This window comes from Neovison vison, chromosome 12 (genome assembly GCF_020171115.1).
Source record: "Neovison vison isolate M4711 chromosome 12, ASM_NN_V1, whole genome shotgun sequence".
Classification (NCBI taxonomy): Eukaryota; Metazoa; Chordata; class Mammalia; order Carnivora; family Mustelidae; genus Neogale; species Neogale vison.
In genome coordinates this window covers 10892982-10914522 of record NC_058102.1, presented here as the reverse complement: position 1 = coordinate 10914522, position 21541 = coordinate 10892982, and the positions used below count along the sequence as shown (strand labels likewise).

Sequence of the window (21541 nt, the reverse complement as noted above, 5' to 3'; positions counted from 1 at the left end):
TTGAGAACTATGGGGGTTACGTGAGAGAATCCCCTGAAACTGTTGAGCTTGCTGCCGGGCACAGTGACTTCGAGTGCTCCTGTTGTTTTTTTAAAGTACTATTACTTGGGATACCTCGGTGGTTCAGTCAGTTAAGCCGCTGCCTTTGACTCCGTTCATAATTCCAGCGTCCTGGGATTGAGCCCCACATTGAGCTCCTTGATCGGCCGGGAGCCTGCTTCTTCCTCTGCCTCTGCCCGCCTCTCTGCCTGCCTGTGTGCTCGCTCTCTCTCTCTCTGACAAATAAATAAAAACTCTTAAAAAAAAAAAATAAGAACTGTTACTTAATTCAGCATGTTGAATGTCTCTTGTACTTGTGGCATTGGGGGAGAGGGGGTAACAAATAACCAGAATTGTGTTCCTGCCCTCAAAAAGCTTCCCAGGCAGAGAGTGAAACTGGTCAGTGCTATCATTTCCACAGAGAGGGGAGGACCTCGAAGTGGCAACAGACTCATTCTACAAGTGAGAAAAACAAGCTCAGAGAGGTTGGGTGATTTGCCTGAGGGCACACAGCTAGTTTGAGAGAGGGGCCTAACTGGAATTAGAAAGCCCCTCCAGGGCTTCTTGGGTTTGGTGGGTTTTCCAGATTTGGAGGATCAAGGAGAGAATGGAGCGTCGCTCGGGGTTTGGAAGCACAAGTGACAAGCTTGGGGAAGATGGCCAAGCGTTTCCCAGCTCCACAAGGAGGAGACAGTCAGCTACGAGATTTGAGCTAGGGGTTTGACTAGGTTCTCTTCCCCCATCCTCGTCCTCCTTCCAGCCAGGAACCCAGGCAGATCCAACCTGAGGCTTTTCCTCCCGGGAAGGTCCCAGATGGGTTTGAACAGGTTTGGAGAATGGCCCAGGGGCAGGAGAAAGGAAATTGAGCCCTGCCTTTCTAGGATTCCCAGAGCTGCTGTGTAATTTTGAGGCGTTGACTGGGTTCTGCCCTGCCTCTTGCAAGTCTCAACTCCCAGAATGATTAACCGCGGGGAGGGGGTGCCCGGCCGCTGCCAGCACCTGGACTACCCACCCTGTGTATTCCAGGCAGGAATTCGCCACACTGGACAAGGATGATGAAATTTTTATCCACCTGGCAAATATTTGCTGAGCACCCCTCTGTCAGGGACAGCTGGACAATTCCCAACCTTGTCAAACCAGCTGCGCGGGAATGTGTGCTCACTCCCTGGATCGTTGCCACGAGGGTTCATGGCCCAAAGCCCATGCCCCACACGCAGTGGACTGAATAATGAATCAATGTACTGATTTGCTCCTGGAGCTTGGAATCTGTTCTGCATGAGGCCCCAGAAGGCCTGCCTTCCAGATCCTTCTGGGCGGGACCTCGGTCATCTAGTCTGAGAAATGGGAGCAAATTCTGGGGGTGACGTCAGGTAAGGTCAAGTTTGGAACAGTACAAGGTGTCACTCCTGCTGGAATAACCCAGCTAGCTATATGAGGACAATGGAGTTTTATTTCTGAATTTATGGGGGAATGAGTCATTCAGGAAGAGATGGAATTTTTAGGTTACTGAAGCTTTCTAATTTTAAGCACCGGAAGTTTCAACATATTTACCTGTTGGGGGGGAGGGTGGGTGGGTGGAACGTGGTGTAGACACGTTCCCTGGTGACTGTCACATTCTTCAGAGTCTCTGCCTGCTTCTAGGTGGGCCCACGCCCTCTGGATAATGAACAAGTTCTTCTAGTGGCTTAATCTACTGTTGAACCCGTCACTCCCATATGTGGGCCGCCAGCAGCTTGCAGGACCCAGATCCCCACTGAATTCAGATCCCTACTGGAGTCCTAATCCTAGCCCTCTGTCCATGTCCCCCGTCTCAGTGTATACACAGCCACCACCAGGGGGTCACCCGTGTCCAGACCCGGCAGTGAGTCTCCAGATTCTGCCTCTCTTGGACTGTGGAGCTCTACCCTTCTTCCCACGGCCTTGGACCTCTTGCCACCTCACAGCCAGAATACGAAGATGCAGCCTGTCCCATCCACGAACTCCAGCACCCACCTGCAAGACAGGCCTGGGACCAGGATCTGGGGGCGTGGAGACTAAAGTCAGACCCTGAGACAGGGAACTGAGCCAGTAGGGAGGGGAGGAGAGGCAGACAGACCACGACAGGTATAATGAGGAGCATCTAAGAGGCGGAACACAGAACAGGAGAGAGGGGAGTAGGTGGTTCTGGCTTCGAGAGGCATGGGGCCGGCAGCCCCTTTAGGGACTCCCTTGACCACGCCTCCAGACCTCGTGTAGAGAAGTGAGAGTGATCAGGATTCAAGCCCAGACCTCCTGCTTCCTGGTCATGAGTTTGGCGAGTACCCCAGGTGCCGATCTGTGATGTGGGGCTAACCCAGTACCCACTGTATAGGATCAGATTCCTACAAAACACTGGGAACAAAACCCAGGACAGAAAGCACTACGTACATGCATCATTAGTACTTTTTTTTTTTTAAAAGATTTTATTTATTTGAGAGAGAGGGAGAGAGGGAGGGCAGATGAGAGGGGCAGAGGGCAAGGGAAAAGGAGACTGCCCGCTGAGCAGGGAGCCCAATGTGGGGCTCGATCCCAGGACTCTGGGATCCTGACCGGAGCCGAAGGCAGAGCTTAACCACCACACATTGTTAGTGTTACTAACATTCTGCCCTACCCCACACTCCTGCCTTCCTGTGACGCCCTGAACACACATGAGGGGACCTGCCTTATTCATGGTTTGCTTCCTGCCCCCAGCACAGAGACCGACATGGACAGGTCTTAGTAAATGTTTGACCTATACACATAAATACCCTGGTAAGGCTAGGAGAGACCTTAATAATCCCTCCTGTTTCTCCAGAACCTTCCCCCACATCCTCCAGGGAGGATGCTAAGTTTTTTTGGGTTCCTTTAATCCAACAACCCTGAAAATAGTGTTCTTCTCCATTTTACAGGTAAGGAAGGTGGGGGCTTAGAGAGGTCACAGGAAGGTGAGGGCTAGGATTGCAGTCCTGGAGGGCGTGATGACCAGGCCCTCATCATTAGTCGGAAGCAGGAGCCCAACTGCAGAATATGGGGCCCAGAATGAGGCAGGAGGGGCCTGTGGAAGCTTCCAGGCCAGCCAGGTAGCTTCTGGGGGCTGGTGCTTGGGGATTTATGACCCCAGCGATGCTGGCTGTGTCCAGGCTTCCTTCTTGCCTTCTTCCCCTGCCAGCCTCCGCCCCCCTCCCACAGCCTCTTCCCATTTTCAAAAGGCTTGAAAATCAGTGGCAAGCCCATGAGAGAAAGCAAGTCAAATAAGAATAAAGGGGCCTGAGTGGGAACCCAAGGGCTTCAGGGTGTGGGCTCCCATGCTTGTGTAATCCCCCCAGAGCTAACATTGGAAAGGGGGAGACTCACTCAAGGAAGGGGCTGTTTCTGGTGCTGCCCAGTTGACTTTTCCAAATTTGAAAGCAAGAAAGCCGGGAGATAATGACTTTTGTCTACGTGGGTTTACGGCTTTCCCTAGGGTTCCAGGAAGCACCCCCACCCTCCTCCCCCAAGGGGTAGGGGGACAAAGTGTTAGGTAAATGCTCCCTCCCACTTGTGCAGAGCGGGTCAGGGTGGGAATTCAGTAGCAGACCCATGCTTGGTCTTCTGACAGGTGGAGGTGACCCAGGCCCTGCCCGTGACTGCACAGGATTCTGGGAGAGGCCAAGAGCCTGATGTGATGGGTGGCAACAGACAGCAGCAGCTGGAGACAGCGGTGGGCCCGCCAAAAGCTCCCAGCCGTCAAGACCTGCTCTGGGCACCTCCGGGAGCGGAGCCGGAGACTTGCCCTGGGGAAGTAGAGGGCCTCCCGCCTGCCGGCCCTCACACTTCCCACTGGTTCCTCGCTCCCTTGGCCCCAAGCACTTTCTCGCTGCCTGGCTGCCCTTTATGGGCCCGATCCTCATGTTCAGCTCTGCCATCTTGACTTGGCCCTTGGCCTGACTCACTGTGGTGTCCTCTCTGGCAGCTTCCATCGGAAAACAGAAGGCCGCTAAGAAATGTAGAAGAAATGATGGACTAAGGGCAGGGGGGATCACAATTTGGCCATCGTGTAGGTATGGCAAGACTCATCAATGACTATTCAAATAAGGGATGAGATAAAAGTGTTTGCTGGAAAGCAGGATATTAATAGTCTCCATGTGTCTCCCCACAAGACACCGATGAGTTCACAGGGCAAGACAGAGATGGTATAGATCAGCGACTTGACTGCCACCTCCTTCCTGAGTGACTGGTTGACCTTACCAGCGACGGGATAAAGAGACATGAGTCCCTCTTCACCAGGGGCGTGAGGACACAGCTCCACTTCCCAGGGTTCCTGCCCCAAATGCACACAGTGCGTGTAACCATGAAGTGTCAGACAAGCCCAAACGGAGGGCATTCTCCAAGATAAACAGTCTGTTCCCCTCAAACACGGGAGACAAAGAAAGACCGGGGAACTGTTCCACACTGGAAGAGTAAAGAGACGTGACCATGGAATGCGACGCTTTCTGGACAGATCCTAAAGGACTTTTGCCTTCTTTTGCTGTAAAGGACATTAGCAGGACAAGGGGAGCTTTGAAGAAATCTGTGGATTAGTTCATGGCATTGTACTGATGCTCCTTTCCTGATGATGGTAATCTCACCGTGATTGTATAAAAGACGGTCCTGATGTGTGGCTCACACGGAAGGGTTCAAGTGAGAAAGCACATTAACTCTAGGATTTGCTCTCCGAAAACGGAAGAGCCAGTGTAGTAAAATGTGAGCATTTGGTGAATCTGAGTGGAGGCTCCACCAGAATTTTTGGTATTATTTTTGCAACTTTTCTCCAAGTCAGAAATTGCTTCAAAATGAAATGCTATTTTTTAAACGCAGGCTTTTCTGATCCAGTTTCAGCCAGAGCTGCTAACTGCACCCACATTCTAAAACGAGGTGCTAGACCATCGAAAGCAGTTTTTCCAACCCAGGTGGTTAAGAACTGGTTTTAGAAACCCCAGGAGACGGCCCCCTCCTGCCTAGAGCGGGAGAGATGCCAGCAGGACGAACTGGAAGGTAGAGGGGGGACTCTCTTTCCAGGGAACTGTTGGGGTGCTCTGCTTCTCCCCCTCATGGGGGGAAGTGCACTGTGGGAGGGAGCTCCCCTTCTGGAAGACGGAGGGAGTGGGGTTTCGGGGAGCCCATCTGCAGAGCTTGGCCTGTGTGTCCTAGATTCCGGGGGTGCTCAGAGGTGGGCTGGGACCTAAGCCTGGGAAAGCTTGCAGCAGGGATGCCGACGTGGCTGCCCATTCCGTGGTGGAATCAGAGGTGCGGGTTGAACGCTGTCCAAGCCTTGGTGGAGCCTTGGCTTTTGGAGAACCAGCCGAGAACCTGGGTGAAGAGTAGTGACTTGGAGCTGTCCGTAAGGGACATTGTGCACACCAGCTATGGGCTAGGGCAGCAGGAGAGTGGGCAGTGGGACCTAAAGGAGGTGGTCCTTGAGTAGGGTGTCCCAGGCAAACAATCAGAGAAGACCCTGCCCAGGAAGGAAAGTACAGTGTGAGGCTGGGGTGGGGGGTGGTAACTCCAAAGAGCCCTCAAAACAACCCTCCAGGAAAAAAACCTAGCCAGCTTGAATCTTAGCTCTGCCACAGCAAAAGCGCACTAGAGGTCATGGGTGCCAGGCAACGAAAATCTTCCTTTTCCCATCTCCATTCCACACCAGTCATGGAGGTGCCAAGGAGAGGAGGATGGAGGGAGCAGGAGAATCTGCGAGGTCAGGAGGACCTCAGCTTCAGCAGGAGCAAGGAGCCCAGGGGCCCAGGGGCTGCGCAGTAGATGCCTGGTTCTGTGTGATTCCTGATTCGAGCTGCGGCAGGACATCAGCCGGAGCCAGAGAGGCATTTGCTGGGCAGAATGAGGTCCCTGCAGGAGGCAGATAAGACTGAGTGCATGGTCAGGACCTCTGTCCTCTGGAGCTGAGCTGAAAAGAGAACCAGTGCCAGCTGACTGGACTGTGTGGGCTTGGCGGGCGGGGGCCAGGGGGGCTCTCCAAAGACCCGAGCGCGCTGGCGCGCCCCCTGGCGGCGAGACCGAACCTCCCGCCCCTCCCACTGGCTCCGGGACACCCCTGGCTGAAGAGGGCAGCGTCACCGCCAGCCCCAGCGGCACTTTCGTGCCAACCAACCGGAGAAAGGTGCCCCTTCCTCCAGACATTCCGCTGTCCCTTCGCGGTGCGAATGGCGCCCCCTGGAGCCCGCAGAAATTATGGGCTCTTCCAGGGGAAGGTCTGCGCCTCCTTCATTTCTGAAACTCTAAAGCCCAGCGCTCAGGGCAGGCTTGGTGAAGGTCGACAATCCGAGGAAGTTCTAGGTTAAAGCATCGGGACATATTTGTTCTTTTATAAATATCCAAGTCCGCGGGTCAGTTATGCAACGCTCCGAGCCCCGTCTGTAAAATGGGCACAAAAATACTGACTTCGGTTGGAAGGAGAGCCTGTCTGAATACTTCTGGGCGCTCGGGACTCACTCTTACTAACTGAATATGCCCGTTTCTCGCCTCAGGTGACCCGCAAAGGCGACTCAGAACCAACAACCCCCACTCTGGGCTAGGAGGCAGAGCTGAGGGCCAAGGCAGTGACGGGATTGGATTGGGTGTAAACACAACAGAGTCGAAGCTACTCAGAATGTTGGGATATCAGAACGTGGGAAGAGGAGGACTGAACCCCAGATCCCAGCAGGGCCGAGTGACAGCTTAGTCACGGAGCTGACAGCAGATGTGAAACTGCTCAGACATGGGAGGCGCTGCTAACGTGAGAAGATTCGAAACAGGCTGCGGCAATGACCTCAGGTGAGGACTTTGGGATATATCCGTGTTCCTTCAGCTCCAGTTGGGGGTGGTGGTGGCAGGGAGACTCCTGGGTCACTCTGGGTCTGGGGATTTAACCTGAGGAAATGACAGTTGCTGTGCTGTGGAGGCTGGGTCCTTGGGGGTGGCCTTTCTCTCTACCTGTCCCTGCAAACCCAGCATGGAGGAGTGGGTGAGGTTGGTTCATCCTGGGCAATGGGAATGGATTTGAAGAACCATTAAAGTGCCTTGCCTCAGGCCCCGATCTCGGGTCCAACCAGCAGTAGCCGGGGAGGCAGGGCTGGTTCCAGCAAAGCCAACACTCACGGAAGCTTTGCTCAGGAAACGAGCCGCATGTTCTTCACATGCCTTCCGCTGGTAGCTCATGGAGTCCTGACAACTGCGTAATTCCCTATAACTATTACTATCCTCACTGAGGTGCAGAGAGGTTAGGTGACTTTGCCAAGGTCACCTGGCTAGCAAGCCGTAAAGCCTGGGCTGGCATGCTTGTCTGGGATCCTGTGCCCCTGAATCACCCCTCCTCCGGTCTCACCTGCTTTCCAAGGCCCAGTTCAGAGCCCTATTAAGAAGGACCTGAAAGCTGCTCTTCCCAGAAGGGGACAGTGTAACCAACAAGCCTTAGAAGTTTGGCTCCCTTCCAAGGTAATCATCATCCTGAGAAACTGTCTCAGGGATGTTTGGTTTTGTCCTCTAGATGGGGAAGACATGCAAAAAACCAAGAAGAGTGCCAGTCCGCAATCAGAAACAGGACCGCTGTTCTCCTGCGCATCACACCCGGAGAGACAACTGTCGCTTCTCCAAAAGGCACCGCAAACACAGGTCAGCCCCAAACTGACCTCATCCCCCTGCTCACTGCCCAGATCTGCCTCTCCTCCTATAACACCTCCCTTGCTTTATAGAACCTTCTACTTCTTCTGCGTCCTCCCTGCCTCTCACACTCCCTCGAACCCGAGTCTCTTCCTTCCACTTCTTACATACCGACTGAATCTACCCTCTTTCGTCTTGGCCTGTTGACTCTGCCCTGGTTGGGGCTTCCCCCTGTCCTGACCCAGATATCTCTTAACTAGACTCTCAATGTTTCAAACCACCCTCCCTGCAGCCCCCGGAGCTCCAAGTGGCCAGTCTAACCCATCACTCCCTGCCTACATGCCTTAAGTGGATAAAGAAATATTTCCTGCTCTAGCTTTGTTTTAACTAACAATGGCCGAGGGCTCACACTACGTTCCAGGGGTGCTGCTGATCTCACAAGCCAGTCCATATCCCACTTCACTCGTCTACCCATCCACCCATCCACCCATCCACCCATCCAATATACTGAAAGCCAGGGACTAAGTCAGACGTTTAACAGACACTAATCTTCACAACAACACTCTGCGGGAGCTACTATCATAATTCTCATTTTGCAAAAGGAAAGATAACCAGGCTCAGAGAGGAAGTTGCTCAAGAACATATTGGTGAGTTCTCAGGAGCAACCCTCTAGCAGCTGTGACCTATTCCCTGCCAAGGGGGAGGGCTTTGTGGAGAAGGCAGAGTCTTGGGTCATAACTGAACTTTGAGCACACATAACTGAACTTTCAGCACACTCGGCTGTCTAGTGTGGGGAACCTGGGGTGGAGGGGGGAACCGGGATCACTGAGGGGAGCCTCAGACCCCTCCTCTTTAATCCAGGACCAGGACAGAAACATCAAGGAGAGAAAGTGAAGGAGGACAGCTTCTCTTTCAGCCTTCGTCCCCAGCTGGTTCCAGATGACATGAAGAGCTGTCCCTCTTCCCCCTCCCTGCAGTATCCAAGATGTCAGTGCCAACGCCAAGTTATCTGGCTTAGAAGGGGACCCTCAGAACCAACCCCTCCTCCCACTTCGGAATTACAGATGGGAAAAGTGAGAGCTCACCTGATACCTCAGCCTACAAAAGCCGGAGTGAAAACCCAGCCCTCCTGACTTTGACCCACTGCCCTGTCGACCCTTCCTCCCTAGACATCTTTCTCAGGGAACACTGACCGCCCATGGCAGGGGGGCAGGAAGGGGGCCTTGGTGGTCACCTGGAACCCACTTGGGTTGCCGTCCTGCCACTCACCAGCTGTGTGAGTCGGGAGGTCACTTCACATCTGTGTCCTCCTCTGAACGATACGGGTATAGTGATACCGACCTCACAGAGCTGCTGAGAGCCTCAGTGACTAATACAGACATGCAAAGCATCTGGAATATAGGGGGTGGTGGGTCAACTTTAACCCCAGCTATGTTGTCCTTAAAGAACTTACCTTGGCAGAGAACCCAGCCCGCCCCAACCCACACATCACACAAAGAGCAGTATGAAAGCGTCTTGGAGAGCAGATACAGGTAAATGCTACAGAATCCTGGGAGCAGTAGTTTCTTTCCGTTGTCGGCTGTTTGATGACCCAGACCCGACAAGGAGGAAACAGTCCGGTGTAGAGCACACAGGAGGGAGGAGTGCCGGTTTGGAGGAGCACTCTCTATTGTCCTGGTGACCTCGAATCTGACCTTCCCCAAACACCATGATTTGGCTAAAGAGCTTCTTCTAGAGGCCGGGTCTGCGGGCCGCTCACGAAGCGCCCAGTGGGTCGGGCTGCGAAGGCAGCTCCGGGCCCCTGAGACCCCCCCACCCCCACCCCGGCCGCCCCGCCCCGGGGCGCGGACTACAGCTCCCGGCATACCCGGCGCGCGGTACCTGCCCGCCCCCAGCCGCCGCGCCCGGAGGATGCAGACGCCGGGGCGAGCGGGGAGGATGGAGGCCGGGGAGGCAGCGCCGCCGGCGGGGATGGGCGGCCGCGCGGCGGGCGGCTGGGGCAAGTGGGTGCGGCTTAACGTCGGGGGCACGGTGTTCCTGACCACCCGACAGACGCTGTGCCGGGAGCAGAAGTCCTTCCTCAGCCGCCTGTGCCAGGGGGAAGAGCTGCAGTCGGACCGGGTGAGGCCCGCGCGGTGAGCGGCCCGCGGGCGGGGGGGTTCTCTGCCCGCTCGAATCCGGGCTGGCCTGGCCGGGAACCCGGCTGCTTTTATATGCCAAGAGCCGGAGGCAGGAAAAACTGGCGAGGGGAAGGAAGGAGGAAGTGGCTGGGAGAGCGAGGGATGTGCCCATTGCCGTGGCAACGGGACAACGCCAGGCCGCGGCCATTTGGAGCCTTCTGAGCACTGCCCGGGGCTCCCTCCTCGGGGGGCTGGTAGAATCGGGACTGTCCCCCTTTTTTAGGGCCTTCCCTTCTTCCCCAACGGGACTCCCGCACTGGGGAAGGGAATTGCTGAGGCTGCTTCCCCCCGCCCTTCGGGGTGTGGGTGGCCTAGGAGTGCAGGGAGCTGGGTGGAGAAGTCCTGGGGTGCCTTCTGAGCTGGGCCTCATCAGGGAGGAACCCTGGCCTATCTGGCACCATTTCTGGGCTTCCATCCCGGCTCTGCTGCAAACTGCCTGCGTGACCTTGGGTCGGACCCCTCCCTGCTCCAGGCTCAGCCTCCTGTCTGTAACCAGAGGAGGCTGGTCCGGAGGTGACCTCTAGGGTCCCCTCACCCTCATTCCCTGACCCTCTGATGCTGTGACCTTGGGCAAGTCCCCTTTATCCCCCTGTAGAGTTGCACGGATGCCCGCCCTGCCTCCCTGCAGGCCATGCCTGTCCAATGAGATAGCGGCTCCTTTGGTAACTTGTAAACATCCCACGTCCCCAGAATGACTGGGGAGCTGATGGAGATAGTGTAGGGCTGGCTTCAGAGGAACAGCCTCTAAGAGGAACGATCACTGAACCCTACTCTGGGTTGGGTGCCCCTCAGAACTCACTGGATGCTCACAATGACCCCTAGTTAGAGGGGAACGGAGCGAGGCTCAGAGAGGTCAAGTCGCCTGCCCAAGGTCACACAGCGAGAAAAAGGCAGAGGCAGGATTTGCTTCTAGGTGTTTCCGACCCTAAAGCCTTTCTCCTCCATCATGCCCCTTTGTTCCAGGGAAGAGCGGACTACATTCACTCCCTCCCTCCAATCCATACTGGGCCTGGAGTTGGGGTCGGGTTGGGGGTGGGAGAGCCTCCCTCTCCTCTCATGGCCTGTGCCCCTCATGTCCATAGGATGAGACCGGGGCCTACCTCATTGACCGTGACCCCACCTACTTTGGGCCCATCCTGAACTTTCTCCGGCATGGCAAGCTGGTGCTGGACAAGGACATGGCTGAGGAGGGTGAGTTGGGCCAGGGGGCTGGCTGGGAACTACATCCTAGCCCTTGCCCTCTGCAGGCGGCCAGGGCCTTCCATGGAGATCCCAAGCCGTTTCTCCCAGTTGGGAGGTGGGGTGGGGGGAGGGACATTGAACTTCTTCCCTGCTGCCTGCCTCGTGATCCCTGAAAAGGCTGAATCTCAAGGCCTCTGCATGGGTTGAGCCTCGGGGCTCTGCAGAGCTGACCTCACCGGAGTTTTGCTGAGTGCCCACAGAGAAGCAAGGATAGAGGGAGCCTGTGAGGCCGGCAGCCTCTGTTGTGGGCATGGATGCTCTTTCCCTGGACCTCCTGGGAAGCCAGGTGTGCGCGGGGTGGAGGTGGGCATGGGAGGAGGAGGTCTGGCTCTTTCTCTGTGGGTGATCCGGTATCTCTCGGGTGCCTGGTGAGGCTGGCAGGCAGCCGGTGGGTGGAGCCGGTGACTCTTCCCCAAATCCAGCGGCCTCTCGAACACAGCTGGCTGTGGGTGGAGGTGGGGGAGGGGACCCTGCTCCCCCAGCAAGGAGTTTGGTCCCTCTGGGGCCTAGGTGGCCGAGGCCCGTAGATGCCCACTTCTGGCTCCAGCAGATGGTTCAGGAAGCCATGCCTGGAAGAATACCCTTTTGGCAAAGCCTCAGCCATGGGCAGGGCCTACAGTCAGGGCCAAATCAACTCCGAGGGGCCCAGGGCGTGGCTCTGGGTCAGACCCAGCCAGGCCAGCTGGGCATGTCACTTTTCCTTTCTCCGCTTGTGTATGTAAATTAGGGGCGGTGAGAGCGGGCTTTGGGACAACAGGTGCCGTGAGTCCCAGTGCTCATACCCTGTGGGCGTCTAACACAGCCCATCCTTCCTCACTTGGGGCCCACAGTCTCCCTTCCAGACCCACATGTATGTGGTGTTCTAGAGGCAAAGTAGCTCCCCGGTGGGCTAGGGCTCACATTCAGAGTGAACGGTGGGCACCCACCCCGCCGCTTTCGGGCGGCTCCTCAGGGAGCACAGGTAGCGGGGGACCTGGGAGCAGGGCCCACGGGGAGGGGAGGTGAACACTCTCACTGCGTCCCAGCTGACGTCTGTTTACAGGTTCTGGGATTCTCCCAGCACCTCACACGGGGCTGGGGCCCCCACCAAAGGAGCCGGAGGACCTGGGAAGAGATTTACTAGCTGTGTGGCACCAAGAGAGTCACTTATGCCTCTGTGCCTCCATGGCCCCGTCTGTGAAATGGGGTCACCATAATGCCCACCTTCCCAAGCCACTGCGGGGGTAAAAGGAACTAAAGCAAGTGTGTTCCTTAGCTCAGCACCCGGCACCAAGGACCCACGATCCACGTTAGCTGTCTGTCCTCTGCAGGGCTCACGAGCTGCACTCAGGCAGCAACGCTCAGTGGCCGCCCTCTCTGTGTCAGGTGCTGTGTGGGCGCCTGGGACAGCAGGGCCGATCAGGCCTGGGACCCGTCCTCAGGGAGCCCAGAAGCCAGTCAAGGAAAGGACCAGAAGGGGTCCCTGCCCTGTACAAACACAGGGGAATCGAAGGGCGCGGGGCCATTGCCCTTCACTGGAAAGGTGACTCACTTAGTCTCCGAGACTCTCAGTTCCCCCAGCTGTGTAGGGACATTAATGCCTGCTTCCCCACGTCCCCAGGGCTCTGCAAACTGTAGGGCTGGGGAGGGGCAAGGGCACAAAGATTATGCATTTGTAGTGGGCTCTGAAGTCAGAGGAACTTGAATTTGGATCCCAGCTCTTGTGACTTAACTGGCTGCGTTGCTTCCGACAGCTGCTTCTCTTTCCGGTCCTCAGTTTCCCCGATTGTTCAGGGGAGGCAACAAAGGTACCTATTTCTAGTGCTGAGAAGAAACTGCAGGAAAGGATGTGGAATGCTTAGTCCAGTCCCTGCACTGAGCGCATGATTCATAAACAGGAGCACGTAATGGGGGTCAGCCACGGTCCCTCTCGCGGTGGTGTTCTAGGCCCCAGCCTCAGCCAGCTCTGCGTCTTGCCAGCCCTAGAGCAGCCCCCAGATGAGGGCACTGGCAGGTGTCCCTGGGTCGCCGGGCTCAGTACAGGAGGGATGTAGGGTTGGCTGGGTGATAGCCTCTCACCCCTTCCACAGAGAATATGGGGTCCCAGGAAGGAAGCATCCCCTCCTGCTGGAGCCCGAAGCTGAGAGGTGCTCATCACCTCTCATGACTGGAGTGGGAGAAGGTGTGGAGGCAGAGGGGACAAGGGGAGAAGAGCTCACGGGGGGCCGCCGAGTGATCCGGGGGCTGTCCTGTCTGTGCCAGGCGTCCTAGAGGAAGCCGAGTTCTACAACATTGGCCCACTGATCCGCATCATCAAAGACCGGATGGAGGAGAAGGACTACCCCGTCACACAGGTCAGGGGTGGCAGGGCGGCAGGGCGGTGGGAAAGGAGGCCAGGGGTGGGGGAGGCGGGGAGAGGCTTGAGAGAGTTGGGGAGGCCAAGCTGTCCTGTAAAGGGAGGGTGTGGCTGAGCTTCCGGGCCGCCCAGCAAAAGCCCCAGACGGGGAGGAGCGCTCTGCTTGCTGTCCCTGACGCGGCTCTGCTCGCGGTGTGACCTTGGGCCCATCGCACCCCTCTCTGGACCTTGATTTTCCCTTGTGGAATACAGAGGTGTGGGACCTGCACGCTCCCCTTCCTTACAAGCAAAATGGGGTCTGTGTGGAAAACGGGGGCCCTGTGGAGGCAGGGCACGCGCTGCTGGAGTTCACATTCGGAGCAGGGGCCCTGGGCCCCGTGTGTAGGAGCTGCTGGACGGATTCTCTGGCCCACCTTCGGGGAGACGCGGGTGCGGGCGGGTGGGCAGGTGGGAGACTGAAGCAGGGAGGCTCCATGCCGTCCTTCCTGCCCCCTCACGGGGCCCGTGGTCCAGCTCTGCCACACTTAAGTTCGGTGGCCGTGGGCGAGTACGACTCACCTCGGTGAAAATACGAAGAAGCATCAAGTGACCCTGCGGGTCCAGTGCCTGGCAGGGAGTAGGCTCTCAGAGTGTGGCTGCCACCTTCCCCCGTCGCCCCGCCCCTCCTCTCCTTCTGGGGCATGTGGTGTGGGCGGGAGGGTGACAGGTGCGCCTGCCCCTCCCACGGGTGTCCGCCACGTCGCCTCTCCGCCTGCAGGTCCCCCCCAAGCACGTGTACCGCGTGCTGCAGTGCCAGGAGGAGGAGCTCACGCAGATGGTCTCCACCATGTCTGACGGCTGGCGCTTCGAGCAGGTGCGCGGGGGCCCTGGGGCCGCACCGGGAACCTCCGAGCTTCCCCGCACGGCAAGCCCTTCCCTTCCGCACCCCCGGGCTTGGGTGACCCGCCGCAGGCCCACAGCCATCACACCGAACCAGGTTTTTTAGTAAGGGCCACAGCTGGCCGCAGGGCGGCTCTAGGCATCCTAGAGCTGGGTGTTCTCACAGCCGCTGGGGAGTGGTCTACACAGCAGGACGGGCGAGTCTCTGGGCCCCAAAGCTCAGGGGCAAGGAGACTGGAGCCACATGAGTGAGCTGACTCCACCTCGGGTCAGCACCTCCTGTGACAAAGGCACAGGGCCAGTCCCAGGGTCCCTGCGAGCGACAGGCCGAGTCCTGGCCTCACCACGTCTGGGAAAGCCAAGCAGCAGCTTCCCGTGAGGGTTCATAGTGTCCGATCATCCCCCAATCCACGTGCAGTGTAGTCCTGGAGACATTGATCACAAGTGGGGTCGCCCTTGCCATGCAGCTCATGGCCCGCCTCTCAGGTTTCCAGAGGAGCAGAGCCAGCAAGTTTACCCAAGGTCACTCGTGTCCCTAGGGAAGGAAGAGGGTTTGGCCACCCCTTTCTCTGTGCCCACCCACAGCTCCTTGCATGTGGAGGTTGAAGAAGGGAGAAGGCCGGGGCTTCCCAGAACGGCGGGGCAGGATCGGGGAACAGGCCCCATCCAGGAGCCAGAGGCCTGGATCTACGTGCCGCGTAACCTTGAGCAAGACCCATCTCCTCTCTGGGCCTCAGTTTCCTAGTCTGTGATACGGGGCAGTAGTGCTCCCTTCGCAGGACTGTCGTGAAGACGGGAAGGGCCACTGATAAAGTCCCTAGCCGAGGATAGGACTCCAGACACTGGCACCAGCCAGCACCCTGCAGGCTATGGGTCTGTAAGTCTAGAAGACTCCAGAGAGGACTCAGGATCCTGGATTCTAATCCCTGTTCCACCTCCTCTTCAAGCCAGAGGGGCTGATGGTTTTCCCTGCCTGTCAGGTGAGGGTCCCTGGGTGCTGAAGGTCCTAACCAGAACCTTGTGGTTGTGGTTGCCAGGGGGCCCCAGAGCAAAGGTGGGGCTGCTCTTGAGAGCCTACGGGAGACTCTGGCAATCGCAGGGGCTCCCAGAGGCTGAGCCGACAGCTCAGGGATCGCTGCTCATTGGCCCTCTGGCCTAAGGAATGGACAACCTGTTCTACCTCTGCTTGTAAGAATGAACGGAATATTCTATGGGTGCCCATCATGCCAACCCTGCCCTACAGCTTGGTTCTGGGGCTGCTTCAGCCACATCCGGGATGGAGGGGGACAACCTGCCCATCATCGGCTTCCACCTGCTTTTAGATAGTGGCCTCTAGATCTGGGCTGGGGTGAGGGGTGGGAAGCAACAAACATGAGGTAGCCTTTTTCCAAGGAATGCCCCCCTCCACCCAGGCTTAGCTGGGCCCGGAAGCAGACCTGATGCCTAGGTGGGGGATGGGGAGCTGACTCTGACTTTCTATGGAAACTCAGGGCCGGGCCTGACCCGAACAGCAAGATCAGGTCATAAGTTGGTATCCTGACCAGTGCTGATGTCAAACCCCCTTCCGGGCTGGCCGCCTTCAACCCAGCTCGTCTTCTTCCCCCCACCCCACCCCACCCCCGTCCTTCGTCCCCCCAGCTGGTGAATATCGGCTCCTCCTACAACTATGGCAGTGAGGACCAGGCTGAGTTCCTGTGCGTCGTGTCCAAGGAGCTCTACAGCTCCCCACATGGGCTGAGCTCGGAGTCCAGCCGCAAAACCAAGGTGAGCCCCCAGCCTCAGCTTCCCTCCCTGACCCCCCCCCCGCCATCCCTGCTTCTTTCTCCCTCCTGCTACACGCACATAACCACCCGGTCACAGCCAATGCCATCCATCCCATGCCACCCATGGTCCCATTCGCTCACGCCAGTTACCCAGGCCCAGGCGGGGGGAGAAGTGAAAAGGCTAGGCAGCAGGGGACCTAGATGCCCTTTGGAAGGGGTATCTGAAACCAGGGGTCTGGGCACGGTGTGCTGTGCTCTGCACGACCTTGGACAAGCCGCAGCCTCTAGGCGCCCCTGTTGTTTTATCCAAGAACTGAGGGTAGACCACATCCTCTCTGTGGTGCCATCAAGCTTAGAACTTCTGGGATCCAAAACACGGCCAGTTTATTTTGGAGAGGGCAGAGGAGCCAAATCCGTTAATCCTGCCCCTTTCCGGGGCCCCTTTCTCAGGAGCTCTGCAGGAGCGGGTGTCAGGAACCCCACGGGGCCCAGCCATGTGTCTTTGGCCCTGGCCCCCGAGGCAGCAACAGCCGGCCATGGGGAGGGGCTGAGCAGAGGTCCTGCCACCCGGAACCCAGAGCCAGTCAGAGGCCCCAGGGCCTTTGGGCAGGCCCATGGGGCAGGGCAGCGAGCCAGGTTGGGAAGAAGGGACACCATTCCTCCTAAGGGCCTGTCCCTGTGCATCAGAGACTTATGAACCCTGGCTTCCTGTTTGTCTGTCTGCCCCCTTGTTCTGTGACTTCCCCTGCTCCCCCCACCAGGGGGTCAGCACTGTCTTGCAAGGGTGCAAGAGTGAGCCTGCTGCTCCTGCCTCTCCACGAGCCCCTGGGGGGCCTCCCAGGTGCGGGTGGGGTCTGTCTTGGGCCTTCCCTGGCCTCCTTTCTACACTGGGACCTCCTAAAGTGAGGCTTCCCCAGGTGCCCCTTGAGGACGCCCTGGCCATACGCCCGCCCGCTCCCCTTCCACCCCTCGGAGCCCCCCTACTGCTCCGTGAGTCCCCAGCCGGGTCCCATTTTCTCTGCCCTTCCTCCGGTCCCTTCTCAGCCTCCCCCCTCCGGGGGGGCTGGACGAGATTCCCCAGCTTCTCCCTCCTCAAGGGCCCCCTTCGTCCTGCCCGCCCGGTGGTGGGGCCCGCGGGGCCAGCCACCCGCCGGCACTGCCCGGCCGGGCCCCTTGTTAGCTGTCCACTCTTTCTTCCCTGGGTCCGCCGGCTGGTGCACAGAGCGCGGAGCAGCAGCTGGAGGAGGAGCGGCAGCAGGAGGAGGTGCAGGTGCAGGTGGAACAGGTGCAGGTGGAGGCAGATGCCCAGGAGAAAGGTGCAGCCACCCCCCGAGGACAATGATTGCTAATAACCGCCGGCGCCTCCCGCCCCCTGCCCGCTGGAGCCCGCTGCCGCACCCGGGGGCCGGGGCCTGCGGGGGGACGGGCCGCCAGGGCTAGCTCCGCCGCGCGCCGGCCGCCTCCCCTGCATAACCATCCCTTCTCTCACTTTCTCTTTGCAGCCCTGGCAGCTCAGGAGCCCGCTAACCTTTTCTCCCTCCCACCACCGCCTCCTCCTCCTCCGCTTCCTGCCGGAGGCCCCGCCTCATCTCCACCCACCTCTTCTTCCTCCTGGATCTCATCTGCACCCTGCCTCTTCCCTCTCTGCCCCTGCCCGGGTTTCCTCTCCTCCGCCTGCTCGCACCTCCCTCCCGGGGCCGCCCCGGGCCCGGCCCCCCGCGCCCTGCCCCCGGGCGCTCCGGCCCCGCACCCGCACCCCCGAGCGTCCCGCCTGCCGCCTCCCGCGCCCCGGCCTGGGGAGCAGGGCCCCGGCCGTCTGTCCTCCGGGCCCGCCAGCCCCGCAGCCACCGCCGCCGCCGGGCCCCGCTGAGGCCGGGCCGCCCCGCCCCCAGAGCCTCACCTGCTCGCCTCCTCCTCACCTCTCCTCCTTGCAGGTTCCCGTCCGCACCCCTCAGACCTGAGGCTGCGCTGGCCGTGAGGGCTCCTCCCCGGCCCCTCGCCCGCCCCCAGAGCCGCCATCCCTGGTTTGTAGCTTGGCGGAGCTGGAGGGAGGGCGGAAGCCAGGAGGGGGCGCGTCTCCTGTTCCCGGACCCGAGCCTCTCGCTCGGCTGACTTTCTCCCCTCCCCTGCTTTTGGCCTTGGGTGTGAGGCTCTGAGAGGAGAGGAAAGTCAGGGGGCCGGCCTGGTTCCCAGCCAGCCGTCAGCACCAGGGCTCCAGAGCCGGGCTGGAAAGGAGGGAGGGGAGACAGCCGCATCACAGCCCGCCCCTCCCCCACCCGGCCCTGGGGTCCCCGGCTCTTGGGTGGGGGGAAGGACAGCCAGCCTTGGAGTCCCTTGGCCTACAAGGAGTCAACCAGAGTTGGCTAAGGATCTGGGTGTCACAGAAAAAGTCCTGGCCAGGTCCCCTGGAGCCCCTACTCAATCTTAGCTGCCTGCTGTGTGACCTTGGGCAAGTCACTGTCCCTCTCTAGGCCACAGTTGCCTCTGAAATGGGGACAGACAGCTGCTGTCTCTGACCTTTTGCCTGAGACAGCAGGGACCTGGCCTTGACCCCCTCTGGCCAGAGTCTTGGGGACTCTGACCTCCGAGGCAGCCACCACCCAGCCCCACCCTGGGGTTCCCGGATGGGCAAGCTGGGTCCCCTTCCTGCTCCCCCTCCTCGGCTCTGAATTCACCTTCTCTGGGCCTCAGCCCCCCACCCTCTTCTCAGAAGGGAGCCTGTGACTCACCTACCTCTTTCTCTCTCCCTCTCTTCCCTGCCCTTCCCTCCATTTCAATCTCCTCTCTGCCCTTCCCTGGCCTTGCCTCACCCTCCTCACTGGCCCCACCTTCCCTCCCCCATCCTGGTGTTCTGATCACCCTCCCACCCGCCCCCCTGCCCCTTCCCCCTCTTATTTTCTAGCTGTTACAAGCCAGAGGCACCCGGATGTGAGGCCCCAGATCACCTCCAGGGACTTGGGGTTCCGATCTGAAATCCTTTATTTTTGTACCTCGGGGTGGGGCCCCGGCTCCAGGCAGAGGAAGCATTCTACCCCCTGCCACTTCTGTCTACACCTGCGGGGCTGTGATTTCCCCCCGCCTCTGGGGGCTGGGCAGGGGCCCGCTGGGACCTCTCAAGGCCCGAGGTGGGCCCTGGGACCCCCGGGCAGAGCTGCCTGTGTGTGGCCAAAGTGTGACGCTGTCCAGCTGTGTCTCCCACGGCCCCATGGTCCCTCCCCGGGGCCCCCCAGCTGCATGAATGGTACCCTCCCCCCTGACCCCGTCACGTCTCCTCCTTGAGCCTTAGTCTCCTCATCTGTCAAATGGGTTCACTCTCCCCGCCGCCGCCACCTACCTCACAGGGTTGTTGTGAGGTTACAAAGACCAGCAAGGTCCCAGACAGCCCTCGGGGAGTGTACAAAGCACCAGACCGGAGGGTGGCCCTCCCTTCACCCTTCCCTCAGAGGGGGACGGCCCTGCTCGGCCCCAGATGGAGATTCAGGTATTGGCGGGGTGAAGGGTGTGGGGGTTGGCCTTGTGGGAAGAAGAGGGAGGGTGACCCGGCCTTCACCTTGGCCACTCCCACCCCTGTCTGCACTGTGGGGTGCAGAGGGCCCTGGCCAGGAGGGGGCAGGCCGGGGTCTCAGCAGGAGCAGAGCAGCCCTTCAGGAACTGGTAGTGATAAGGGCAAGGGGGACACGCCTCCCTCTGTCCCAGGGAGAGTCTGGGGGTAGCAGGGGCTGAGCAAGAGGCTCCCCACGCCTTTATGATCCCCCGGGCTGTGTCCAACCCCACCATGTAATAAAGCCTGAAGAAACAGCCGCTGGGCTGCCTTCCTCTCTTCCTCTGGGCCACCTTCGGGGACGGGGTTTAACTCAAGGTTGGGTCAATGACTCCTAGGTGATGGGGCTTTTTTCTAAAGCCCGGGAACCCTGCCCTGTGGTCACTCTCCTGTGTATTTCGAGGAGGGAGGTCATGGCTCCGTCCTCTGCCCCACTCTGGCTTGCTGGGAGAACTTGGGCAGGTGCCTGCCCTCTGAGGTCTCAGTCAACTCACCTGTGAAGTGAGGGGTTGGACCAGGTGACTTACAAGGCCCAACCCCGGGGAGCCCTGCAGGTCTCTTCCTGCCTCTGGGCAGTCCTAGACCAGCTGGGGATGCTGAGGGGGTAGGGGGCTCCCGGAATCAGCACGGCGGGGCCCCCTACTTCCTGGCCTCACCCCACCATTCCTGTGGCCCTTTGCTCCAGCCTAACCCCAACAGGACACCCCCGCTGCTTCCTGCTGTGACTTTTCTTTGACCCTCCGCCCCTCCAGATCACTACCACCCTTTGCCCAAGTCCAGGAAATAGAAACACCCAGGCTCCTTCTCTCCGAGACCACTGGACCCCGGGCTTCGGCATGACACCCCCCTCCCCGGCCCCTGCCTGGCCAGTCCCTTCATGTACCTTGTCCCACTGTGTGTCTACCGTGTTCTCCCATTCCACATCTTAGCGCTGCCAGGGACATCCCGGCAGAGCAGGAGTCCCCTAGGCAGAGACCCTCCCCTGGGCCGGGTGAGGCCCCCCCTGCTCTGCTTGAGCCTGGAGGGGGGAGCCCACGCCCTCCCCTTGGGACACTCGGCTTGCTGGACTGACCTCACGTTCTGTGTCTGACTTTGTAAAAAGTCATCAGGAGGCTTGTTAAAAGAACAGATTGTCCACCCCCCCCCCAATTCTGACTAAGACTGGGGTGGGGCCCATGAATTTGCATTTTAGCGAAGCGCCCAACACTGCGTCTGCCAACCTCTGAGAAGCCTGAGCGGCTATGGGCTGGAAATACTTTAACATTTGCCCCACTGAGAGGTGCCCCCCCCACCCCGCGCAGTGTCTGCTCCATCTCCTCTATCTCCCCACCACGCCCCCGCAAACCCCCAGCTGGCTAGCCCAACAGGCAAGCACCAGGCTTCAATGGCCACTCCCTGCATTTGAAATTTCCCCCTTCTCCGAGGCTCCCCTTCCTTTTCCCAGCTAGGCTTCAAGCAAGACTTGTCTGCACTGCTGGGCTCCCCACTTCCTTACCTCCACTGCTGCCCCCAGAGGGCACCAGCGGCCCTCCCCGACCACTCCCACTTGGCTGCTAAGGTTCCACTCCCCGCCCCCCAGCTCCCCTCCAGCTCTGCCTACACCGCTCAGCCTCCCTTGTGGGCCCCCATCTGTAGTGTCTGTCTCTCGCCTCTTCAGTCTTCCCACTCACCTTCTGCGGAGGGGCTCTGAAATCCTCCTCCAGACCTCAAGCCCTGCCTACCTCCTGCACACCTCTCTCCCAGAGGCACCCCAGGTTCCGACACCTTCTCGGAGCCCTTCCCTCCTCAGGGGCCCCAGGCCAGGCAACAGGTCCTCCACTGGCCCCGTGGATCAGGACAGACACCCGGGAGTGGTCCTGGGTGACTTCTCCCTCACCCAACACCCATCCACCAAGGCACCTGGAGGACACAGGGTCCTTTCAGTCCATCCCCATTGTCCGGCTCATTCGATCCC

The 21541-nt window shown here is 59.2% G+C and overlaps 1 protein-coding gene and 1 long non-coding RNA gene across 2 annotated transcripts; both read left to right on the top strand.

Annotated features, from left to right (window-relative positions):
- The first annotated feature begins 6638 nt into the window (after positions 1–6638).
- On the top strand, positions 6639–8675 carry LOC122892351. Its single transcript, XR_006381398.1, has 3 exons — positions 6639–6822; positions 7535–7659; positions 8509–8675. It is a non-coding gene; the product is annotated as an uncharacterized LOC122892351 (long non-coding RNA).
- Positions 8676–9585: 910 nt separating this feature from the next.
- On the top strand, positions 9586–19105 carry KCTD17 (potassium channel tetramerization domain containing 17). Its single transcript, XM_044228006.1, is given in 9 exon segments — positions 9586–9768; positions 10910–11018; positions 13311–13402; positions 14162–14257; positions 15922–16047; positions 17269–17362; positions 17981–17995; positions 17998–18070; positions 18949–19105. Coding segments are annotated over 9 exon segments (858 nt in total). The 3' UTR covers positions 19019–19105.
- Positions 19106–21541: the final 2436 nt, after the last annotated feature.